This window comes from Salvelinus alpinus, chromosome 9, assembly GCF_045679555.1.
Source record: "Salvelinus alpinus chromosome 9, SLU_Salpinus.1, whole genome shotgun sequence".
NCBI classification, from domain to species: domain Eukaryota; kingdom Metazoa; phylum Chordata; class Actinopteri; order Salmoniformes; family Salmonidae; genus Salvelinus; species Salvelinus alpinus.
This window is the reverse complement of record NC_092094.1, coordinates 81546139-81558199: the sequence shown is the minus strand read 5'-3', so window position 1 is coordinate 81558199 and position 12061 is coordinate 81546139. Positions and strand designations below refer to the sequence as shown.

At 42.5% G+C, this 12061-nt stretch overlaps 1 protein-coding gene across 1 annotated transcript in view; it reads right to left on the bottom strand.

The window, feature by feature from the left end:
• Positions 1-10539: 10539 nt before the first annotated feature.
• plcb2 (phospholipase C, beta 2) overlaps positions 10540-12061 on the bottom strand; it is a 22455-nt gene continuing 20933 nt past the window's right edge. Inside the window, exon 32 of the mRNA XM_071327414.1 lies at positions 10540-11541. Coding sequence (XP_071183515.1) covers positions 11371-11541 — 171 coding nt within the window. The 3' untranslated portion in view covers positions 10540-11370. The remainder of the gene's footprint in view (positions 11542-12061) is intronic.

Genomic DNA, 12061 nt, shown 5'->3' with positions numbered 1-12061 from the left:
GTCCTGTAAGGTGACGAAAACACTACACAGAAAATAACCACCCACAAACAAAAGTGGGAAAACAGGCTACCTAAGTATGGCTCTCAATCAGAGACAACAATAGACAGCTGCCATGATTGAGAACCATACCAGGCCAAACACATAGAAATAGAAAACCTAGACCTACAACATAGAATACCCACCCACATCACACCCTGACCAAACTAAAAATAGAAACATACAAAGCAATCTACGGTCAGGGCGTGACAGTTCCACTCACCAGATGATGATCATTTGAAACGTAACTTCTTGTTTTAAGTTAGTCTTCAAAAGGGAGAAGCTAACAAATTAGCAACAACATCCTCTTCAATAACACCTGCTGCTACAGCCGCTGCAAACTAGCCTACAACAAAAGCTAGCTAGCTAGACCGTGGGAAAACTACTGCCCGCTATTGCACAGTGACCTGTTGGCCTTCGAGCTGTTGGTCAATGTGATTGGTTGATTCCACTGTCACTCCAAAATGTTTCCCTAATGCAGTTGAATGGCAGATGCCTTCTGTCAAGCTTCTGATGACCTAGCCAATGGCTGACTTAGCTAGCTAGATTTATCTTCCCAGAGACCACCAAAGAAAAATCCTGATTGGATCTTTTTTTCACTTGTGTTAACTTTTTCCTTTCTAAAAAAAACTGAAGAGATTAAATCAGAACATTGAAAATAATAATATCATTATTATTATTTATATTATTTTATAATTCCTTAGCCTTTCTCGGAAAGCGTAGAAGGCCCTCATTGTTCCCCACTGTGTTTGGGTTAATAATAATGTTTAGCTCTATTTGCCCTCAGAATGCATTTTTTCACTTTTCTGAATGTTTAAAGAATCCATATGTTGTTCTGAAATATGAACACAGAAATACTGGACATTTTGAACTCTTATTATGGTGATGATTTGACAAAATTACAATCATGGTCTTGAATTGGACTCGCATTTTTCTGGTCTCAGTCTTGACTCGGTCTCGCACCTCTCGTCCCCTCTCGGTCTAGGTCTTGACTCGGCCTTTGTGTAACTGTTGTTGTTTTGCCATGCTCTTGCTCTCTCTAAACTCATGCAGCGATAGCTATTCAGCTCACTGTGAGTCATAGACCCATTTAAGAAGAATCTTGGAGCCATTATGGTGGTATTACTAGGCAACAGTGTTTTTTTAGATGGTGCAGCGAGGCAGAGGTAGAGCAGAATGAATCACCTGCGCAGGTCTGAAGGGAAATATTACAGGGGAAGGAGCTGCCTGGCAAACAAGAGGGAGGGCATTAGGGTTCAAGCCAGAGGTGGGACCAAGTCACTCTTTTTTGAGTCACAAGTAAAGTTTGTATTTTCCACTTTAAAATTGGAGACTTGATTTGTCTTAACGAAAAAAGGATCCAAAAAATTCCATTAATTATAATCTACATAATAATTCACATTTCCTGTTGCTGCATGATTATTTTCCTGCTGTAGCAAATTGGCTCAAATTAAGATCCTACATCTGTACAACCCAGTACAGTCTCAAGTCACGTGACTCATGTCCACACGTCTGATTCACGGAGCTTCCCTGATGGAGCCTGGGTAAGGAGGGATTAGAGTAGGAGGAGGAGGAGGAGGAGGAGAAAGATTGAGGGAAACTGGCTTTGTCAAACCACACGTGTTAGTGGAAGATTTGGGGGGATAACGAATGAGTCAGTTCGCCCCTCACTGTCCACCAACATAGACCCTCTTATGGACCCGTAGCATTAATTTGTTATAACTAGAGGATATGGACCTGTTCAATCCATTTTTTCAATACGCCTTGGGTTGTAAATTTGATTGGACTCTTGAAAACCCCTGGTATCCTTGGGCTGTGAATGTCTACCCTTTTGTGTAGGATGGTTTAGGATGCTCATATCCCTCTCCAGCCCACACATAGTGTTGTTCATAACCCACCCCTTCTCAGCCCACACAGGCTAGCTGAGTATCTTAGGGAACAGGAGAGAGGAGCCTTCCACCTTCTGTCTTGTCCTTTACTCTTTCCATCTCTCTTTTGATCTTTCTTTCGAGCTCTCTCTCTCATTCAGACTCATTTCCTATCGGCTTTATTTATTTCTCATACAACCCATCTATTCTTTATCATTTCAGTCAACTGAAATTACCATGTCATAGCTGACTCTTTTTAAAATTCTTATTTTCTCTGCCTACTTTTCCTCTCCTCACTCTCTTTTCTCGTTCTCTCCTGGTGTCACGCCCTGACCAGAGTTTGCTTTGTATGTTTTATGTTTTGGTTGGTCAGGGTGTGATCTGTGTGGGCATTCTATGTTGTTTGTCTGGTTTGTCTATTTCTGTGTTTGGCCTGATATGGTTCTCAATCAGAGACAGGTGTTTTGCGTTGTCTCTGATTGGGAACCATATTTAGGTAGCCTGTTTTGTATTGTGGGTTGTGGGTTATTGTCTATGTCTATACGCTGGTTGCTTGTGTCTGTACTTTTGTTTTATAGCGTCACGTTCGTTTTGTTGTTTTTTGTAAGTTCGTTTATTGTTTTTGTCTTCGTTAAATAAATCTAGTATGTATTCATCAAACCACGCTGCGCTTTGGTCCGATCCTTACTCCTCCTCAGACGAGGAGGATTACGACGTTCGTGACACCTGGTCAATTTCACACTCTCTCATCACGTACAGAGCAATAAAATCGAATCATAATCACAAGCACCACAGATGATTTGATTCTGACTGATTCTCAACAGGAAGGTGCATTTCCAGCAAAGGAATGTATTTGTCCCGTAGTTGTTGATCACCAAAGGGATTGATTGTTAAGCCTGTGTTTTTTCTAATCTAAGCGGAGTGCTGTGTTCCCTAGACAGTGAGCTGTCCACAGTGACGACCGGAGAGCATGCTCCCTGCATGGGGCCTTCCCTCTCTAGCTGGTGGGTGAGAAGCTGCTGGCCCTTATGTAACAGTATGATAGTAGTGACTCAAGACTGAGTGGTATCACATGTTCAGCAGTGTGTGAGGGCACAGTAATCTCAGGCACAAGCTGTCCTGAGCAAATGGCCTGTGGACACTGAAATCCTCATTTTTAAAATTTCAAAGCATTAGAAGATGGGAGCAATCACAAGAGAATGGAACTTCCAACCTTCTGAACCTGAAGTTCATTTAACTTTTATTTAACTAGGCAAGTCAGTTAAGAACAAATTCTTATTTATAATGATGGCCTACCCCGTCCAAACCCTAACCTGGACGACGCTGGGCCAATTGTGCACCGCCCTATGGGACTCCCAATCACAGCCGGTTGTGATACAGCCTGGAATCAAACCAGGGTCTGTAGTGACATCTCTAGCACTGAGATGCAGTGCCTTAGACCGCTGCGCCACTCGGGAGAACCAGTAAGCACATTAGCTACAGTCCCTTGGAAGTGCTCATAGGTGCAGATTCCGACTTAAGAAATGTATGTCTTTCCTACGCACTTCTCAGTAGATGGAATTCAGACTTACATTAAGCAGGTGCATAATGGGCTTTGCAGGCATGGTTCCCTTGCGCACGCTGAATACATTTAATTAAACAGCTGAAAACCCTCCCACTTGCTGGCCAACAGATTTTATTGTGGAGTTTTCATTCACTAGGGTTTTCAGTACATTTATCTTAAGCCATCTCTTTAAATAAGATATACCTTTAATTTGAATTTTGACAACAGAATACATCAAGAACAGGTTCAGAATATAGGGATCAATGAAAGAATGTCATCTAAATATATACATATTCGTCTCCGTTTGGTTCGGTGGTTTGAGTCATCCTGAAAGTTATACTCAAATCAAATTTCAAATCAAATTTATTTATATAGCCCTTCGTACATCAGCTGATATCTCAAAGTGCTGTACAGAAACCCAGCCTAAAACCCCTAACAGCAAGCAATGCAGGTGTAGAAGCACGGTGGCTAGGAAAAACTCCCTAGAAAGGCCAAAACCTAGGAAGAAACCTAGAGAGGAACCAAGCTATGAGGGGTGGCCAGTCCTCTTCTGGCTGTGCCGGGTGGAGATTATAACAGAACATGGCCAAGATGTTCAAATGTTCATAAATGACCAGCATGGTCAAATAATAATAATCACAGTAGTTGTCGAGGGTGCAGCAAGCCAGCACCTCAGGAGTAAATGTCAGTTGGCTTTTCATAGCCGATCATTAAGAGTATCTCTACCGCTCCTGCGGTCTCTAGAGAGTTGAAAACAGCAGGTCTGGGACAGGTAGCACATCCGGTGAACAGGTCAGGGTTCCATAGCCGCAGGCAGAACAGTTGAAACTGGAGCAGCAACACGGCCAGGTGGACTGGGGACAGCAAGGAGTCATCATGCCAGGTCGTCCTGAGGGTCGTACTCAAGTTCAAAGCATGAAATATCAGAAGGAGGGGAAAAAAATTACAGTAAGGGTTGAACAATAGTCCTATAAATCTACCCTAATCCTCACTAACCCTGGAACTGTATGACAACGGTCCAGTCGTCGTGAACAGTGCACCAGGCTCCAGGTTTAACCTGCTACGTGTAGTCGGAGTATCATGATGTATTGCACAACGTTAGCCTAATATGATTCACTGATGCTAGTGACTCTCAGGAACAACTACACAGATGTGACAGAAGAAATGTAAACGGAATTGAATGGAATTATGCAAAATGGAAGTTACAAATTTAAGAAAAAGAACACTAAAGTTAGTTATAAATGTATGTGGGTATTACTGACGGTGGCTCCCGATAGTGGCAAATATTTACCATGATACACATTTTAAAATAAAATGGAGAAAAGCCTGGGGATATAATTAAAACATTCTAAAGCGCACACATTACATCAACTCAGCAGGTTCATCCCTACAGAAGTCTAAAGCTTGGGTCTCCAAATTTCATCCACGCAAATTATGAGGGCACACAATTCAAATTCGGAATAATGGCACGTTTATTCATAGCCTACTTAACTGTGGAAAAGGGGCCGAAATACATGTCATGTTAATATGATTTTCAGTTTGCCTCCAAATGACTGGTTTTACATTCGTCTCCAGGGATCATAAGGAAAAATCATCTAAAACAAGTGTTATGTTAATTTACAATCCCCTTCTCCAAACAGATTACTAATTTACCTAGCTCTTATCAATAGCTCTTATAAATGTGTAAATTACAGTGCATGAAAAATGCTGTTATTTCTATCTCAAAAAGAAATTAGATGTTTTTTCCACTTGGTTCGCTCGACCTTATTCATGGTTTCCTCGCACGTGTACAGGTGGTGGAATTATGAGGCAATTAAGTCAAGGTCAGAATATGGCATGTCTGTAGACACACCTCCACCACACCTTCATTTATTCCATCTCCACCCCAAACGAATAGTTGGTGAATAGCATGCTATTCTCATGCTGAAGTTCAAGGTCAGAATATGTGTAGAGAAAAGTGCATAAAAGGAGAATGGCGTACCATTTACGCACACCTACTGTAGCTCGGGTCGGAATCGGCCCCCATAATGTCAAATCAAATCAAATGTTATCTGTCACATACACATGTTTAGCAGATATTATTGTGGGTGTAGCGAAATGCTTGTAGTTTTAGCTCCAACAGTACAGTAATATCTAACAATTCACAACAATACACACAACCTAAAAGTAAAAGAATGGAATTAAGGAATATATCAATATTAGGATGAGCAATGTCAGAGTGGCACAGACTAAAATACGGTAGAATAGACTACAGTATATACACATATGAGATGAGTAAAGCAAAAATATGTAAACATTATAAAAGTGAATATAGTTCCATTATTAAAGTGGCCAGTGATTTCAAGTCTATGTATATGGGGCAGCAGCCACTAAGGTGCAGGGTTACGTAACCAGGTGGAAGCCGCCTAGTGATGGCTATTTAACATTCTGATGGCCTTGAGATAGAAGCTGTTTTTCAGTCTCTCGGTCCAGCTTTGATACACCTGTACTGACCTCTCCTTCTGGATGATAGTGGGGTGAACATGCAGTGGCTCGGGTGTTTGTTGTCCTTAATGATCTTTTTGGACTTCCTGTGACATCAGGTGCTGTAGGTGTCCTGGAGGCGTTGGGCAGACCCCACCATCCTCTGGACAACCCTGCGGTTGCGGGTGGTGCAGTTGCCGTACAAGGCGCTGATACAGCCCGACAGGATACTCTAAATTGTGCATCTGTAAAATTTTGTGAGGGTTTTAGGTGTGCCTTCTTCACCACACTGTCTGTGTGGGTGGACCATTTCAGATTGTCAGTGATGTGTACCCCGAGGAACTTGAAGCTTTCCACCTTCTCCACTGCGGTCCCATCGATGTGGATAGGGGCGTGCTCCCTCTGCTGTTTCCTGAAGTCCACGATCAGCTCCTTTGTTTTGTCGAGATTGAGTGAGAGGTTATTTCCCTGGTACCACACTCCCAGAGCCCTCGACTTCTCTTTGTAGGCTGTCTCGTCATTGTTGGTAATCAGGTCTACTATTGTTGTGTCGTCTGCAAACTTGATGATTGAGTTGGAAGCGTACATGGCCGCGCAGTCATGGGTGAACAGGAAGTACAGGAGGAGGCTGAGCACGCACCCTGGTGGGGCCCCCGTGTTGAGGATACCCAGAACATATCCCAGTCCGCGTGATCAAAACAATCTTGAAGCGTGGGATTCTGATTGGTCAGAACAGTGTTGCACGGGTACTTCGTATTTGAGTTTCTGCCTATAGGAAGGGAGGTGCAAAATGGAGTCATGATCAGATTTGCCAAAGGGAGAACGGGGGAGGAGCTGAGTAGCAGTGGTCTAATATTTTCTTAGAGCGAGTGCTACAGTCAATGTGTTGGTAGAACTTCAGTAGCATTTTCCTCCAATTTGATTTGTTAAAATTCCCAGCTACAATAAATGCGGCCTCAGGATAAGTGGTTCCCAGTTTGCATAAAGTCCAGTGAAGTTCTTTGAGGGCCGTCGTGGTATTGGATTTAGGGGGAATATACACTGCTGGGACTATAACCGAAGAGAATTCTCTTGGGAGGTAATACGGTCGACATTTGATTGTGAGGTATTCTAGATCAGTTGAACAAAAGGACTTGAGTTTCTGTATGTTATCACAATCACACCATGAGTGGTGAATCATGAAACATACACCCCCGCCTTTCTTCTTCCCAGAGAATTCTTTATTCCTGTCGGCACTATATACTGAGAACCCAGCTGGCTGTATAGACAAAGACAGTATATCCCGAGAGAGCCATGTTTCAGTGAAACAGAGTATGTTACAATCCCTGATGTCTCTCTGGAAGGAGATTCTCGCCTTGAGCTTGTCCACTTCATTATCCAGAGACTGACCATTAGCGAGTAATATACTTGGAAGCGGTGGATGGTGTGCGTGCCTCCTGAGTCGGACTAGATGTCCACTCCAAATACCTCTTCTCTGCCGGTGGTGTTTTGGATCAGCCTCTGGAATTAGTTCAATTGCCCTGGGGGGTAAGAACAAAGGATCCAATTCGGGAAAGTTGTATTTCCGGTTGTAATGCTGGTGAGTTACCGTCGCTCTAATGTCCAAAAGTTATTTCCGGCTGTATGTAATAACACAAAACATTTCTTGGGCTAATAATGTCAGAAATAACAACCAAAAAGAAAACACTGCAAAGTTGCTTACAGTAGGAGCTAGAAGCAAAGCTGCCTTATCTGTCGACAACAACTTGCTTGTTTAAGCTATGGTTTTTACAATACATTACTTTCTGTAATTATGTAGAACAGCATTAGGCCACAGACTCCATGTGAAGGTCTGATAAACGAGTCCCCATGCATTTTTAAAAACCTTTTAGTCATTACGCAGATTCTCTTATCCAGAGTGACTGCATTCCTCTTAAGGTATCTTTTTTTTGTAACATTGTCTTAAAGCTCTCTCCCTCATCTAACTACCACTGTGGATGAATGTCTCAACTCCTCAGCTCCTGACAACGTATTCCCAAATGTCTGGTGTGACACTCGCACTTTCCACATGCCTCTGTCATCGCCTCGCTTTTGTGGGAATGAATCAGCGATTTAGGGCTTTGAAATCATAACAGACAGATACAAAGAGCATTGCAATTGTGTGTAATTATGAATGAGTAAGACCATTGTCTGCCAGATTGATGGCCATCATGGGCAGACAGAGTTACAGCAAAAGATCTGCCAGCGCCCGAATGTCGGGTTTCCTTGTATTGAAAGTAGAGAGAGACGGAGGCACTCTGGCAATAGGAACCAGGCTTCACATGTGTCATTGCCTTCACTCACATGCCCACCATCATCAAACAGTATTGGATCTGCTTCAAAACAAAAGAGCCAGTGAGCTCAAATAGCCTAGTGCCTTTGCATGCTTTACTAAATTGCTTCTCCCTTGTCTTCACTGTGTCTATCATTTAGATGCACTCAGTGGACATGCTGCTGATGATTCACCCTGTATATGCTTGTCATTAGGGTACAAATATATTCCGGTATACAAACAAGCACACTCACATAGATCTACAAGCTCATACACACACACACACACACACACACACACACACACACACACACACACACACACACACACACACACACACACACACACACACACACACACACACACACACACACACACACACACACACACACACACACACACACACACACACACACACACACACACACACACACACACAAGCAGTGTGACTGAAAGTTTATTATCAGAAGGTATATATATAACCATAAACTCTGAAAACAACTGTCTTATAACAATAAACATATAGTAAATACAGTGCCTTTGGAAAGTATTCAGACCCCTTGACTTTTTACACATTTTGGTACGTTACAGCCTTATTCTAACATGGATTAAATGGGGGAAAAATCCTCAGCAATCTTCACACAATACCCCATAATGACAAAGTGAAGTATATTAAACCTTAAAAACAGAAATACCTTATTTACATAAGTATTCAGACCCTTTGCTATGAGACTTGAAACTGAGCTCAGGTGCATCCTGTTTCCATTGATCATCTTTGAGATGTTTCTACAACTTGATTGGAGTCCACCTGTGGTAAATTCAATTGATTGGACATGATTTGGAAAAGCCCACACCTGTCTATATAAGGTCCCACAGTTGACAGTGCATGTTAGAGCAAAAACCAAGCAATGAGGTCGAAGGAATTGTCCGTAGTGCGCCGAGACAGGATTGTGCCGAGGCACAGATCAGGGGAAGGGTACCAAAACATTTCTGCAGCATTGAAAGTCCCCAAGAACACAGTGGCCTCCATCATTCTTAAATGGACGTTTGGAACCACCAAGACTCTTCCTAGAGCTGGCCGCCCGGCCAAACTAAGCAATCGTTGGAGAAGGGCCTTGGTCAGGGAGGTGACCAAGAACCCGATGGTCACCCTGACAGAGCTCCAGAGTTCCTCTGTGGAGATGGGAGAACCTTCCAGAAGGACAACCATCTCTGCAGCACTCCACCAATGAGGCCTTTATGGTAGAGTGGACAGACGGAAGCCACTCCTAAATAAAAGGCCATGACAGCCCGCTTGGAGTTTGCCAAAAGGCACCTACAGACTCTCAGACCAAGAGAAACAAGATTATCTGGTCTGATGAAACTAAGGTTGAACTCTTTGGCCTGAATGCTAAGTGTCAAGTCTGGAGGAAAACTGGCACCAACCCTCCGATGAAGCATGGTGCTGACAGAATCATGCTGTAGAGATGTTTTCCAGTGGCAGGGACTGGGAGACTAGTCAAGATCAAGGCAAAGATTAACAGAAAAAAGTACAGGGAGATCCTTGATGAAAACCTGCTCCAGAGCTCTCAGGACCTCAGACTGGGGCGAAGGTTCACCTACCAACAGGACAACGACCTACTGTAATCACACAGCCAAGACAACGCAGGAGTGGCTTCAGGACAAGTCTCTGAATGTCCTTGAGAGGCCCAGCCAGAGCCAGGACTTGAACCTGATCGAACATCTCTGGAGAGACCTGAAAATAGCTGTGCAGCGACGCTCTCCATCCAACCTGACAGTGCTTGAGACGATCTGCAGAGAAGAATGTGAAAAACTCCCCAAAACCAGGTGTGCCAAGCTCGTAGCGTCAAACCCAAGAAGACTCAAGGCTGTAACCGCTGCCAAAGGTGCTTCAACAAAGTACTGAGTAAAGGGTCTGAATACTTATGTAAATGTAATATTTTTAACACATGAGCAAAAATGTATAAAAAACAGTTTTTGCTTTGTCATTATGGGGTATTGTGTGTAGATTGGTGAGGGGCAAAAACTATTTAAACAATTTTAGAAAAAGGCTGTAACCTAACAAAATGTGGGAAAAGTCAAGGGGTCTGAATACTTCCCGAAGGCACTGTAATCCATAATGCAGATAAAGTTCCTTCAGTGACATAATTAAGTACGAAATTGTAATTTAATAAACACATAAATAGATAACATCACTGCTACTAACCACACAGACGCTGGTAAAGATAGTCTCCCATAGTGAGAGTAAGTCTACCTAAGTTCATCAGAATATAATTGACACAAAGCCAGCATCACGGCCTACTCCTCTGTTCTGATCACAGTTTAAACTTCTACCTTTCCTTCATTTAAAGTTTCTCAGCAAATTACAATCACGAAATAGATTTTGTGCTCTCATGTACATAAAGCCAATCTCTGAAATGTGTGGGGGAGTATCAAATTAATAAAGCCCAGTCCAATTGAACTGTGACAGATTGACTTATCCACTCAATTCAAGTAGACTGAGAGAAAGCCACTTCTCGCCACATTATACCTAATTCGTCAATCTAATTGTCTCTTTCCTGTAGTCAAATGACCAAATCCCCCTCTAGTGGCCTCATGGGTGGAATGTTATTCATCTTTTTCATAATTTCATAATTAATAAACATGAACAAAATGTAAACGCAGAAAAAACAGTTTCTATGTCAAACGGTTTTGTTATATTTCAGTCTTCTGTGATGTATATAAAGTGTAATATTCTGATGCAAACTCAAAATGTAATACATCTCTGACATGGTACAGGTGTCTTCTTTTTTTTAAGCCCATAACCATGTGTGTGAGGTGGTGCATACTTTTGTTTCAAAGTAGATTTGTTGAAGACAACCAAGAAACACTGTGACCCTGATTTAGCCCACTGCAGTAAAAGGTTAAGCCAGAAAGAGAACCACTTGAGGCTGTGACAATATGACTTAAGTAAGAGGTAGAGGCATGTGTTCCTAATATCCCAAATGTGTACTGATCTCTATATTGACTCATTGATAACTCATTATCATTACAACTCATTGATAACTTTCGGTTATAGGCCTATCCAATTTGTATCCGATACTGTAGTATCAACACCTCTAACATGTCACACCTGATGTTCTCAGATATTGACCACATACAGAGGAAAGGAGAAAGGTCCAGGAGCATGTCTACCCCAGGAAGACATTTCCATAGAAGCCCACCCCATCTTGCTGCTTCTCCCCAGCCTGGTCTATCTGCTCAGGGAAGTGGGACCCCACACACACGTTCACAGCCTCCCGCAGATCAACCGGAAGTGACCTAATCTTCTTCTCATACTCCGCCAGGGCCTCCTGATTGAGCTGCAGATAGGTGGAGGTGAGAGGTCAGAGAGAGCAGGAGAGAGGAAGAGGTGAGAGTTGAAAATGCCTCTATTTGCACTGTATAATTATCCTTTATAGATGTATATGTTATCCAAAGGGCAAGGTGAATTCATCCACGTCTTTCATTTTGGACACATGGTCAACTGGAAAATCTACTGTGTAATCTATACGTTCATCAAAGAAAAGATTCCATACAATGTTCACACATCAATATCTGAACTATACTGTATCTGACACAAGTTAGATTTAATCAAATGTGTGATTAGTCTACCAGTAGGCTTATAGGACCTGTTCTGTGCATGCTGAAGACAGTATACATCATGCATCATTACATGTGTTATGTCATTTACATATTGGATGTTGATTTGCCTGGATGTACATTCTCTTCAAATAACATTTATGACAACCACCATGTTATACCCATACATGCATACGGATACGTGTGGACAGGTGTGTATGTGTATGTGCGTGTGCATTTGCGTGTGTGTGTGTGCCAGAC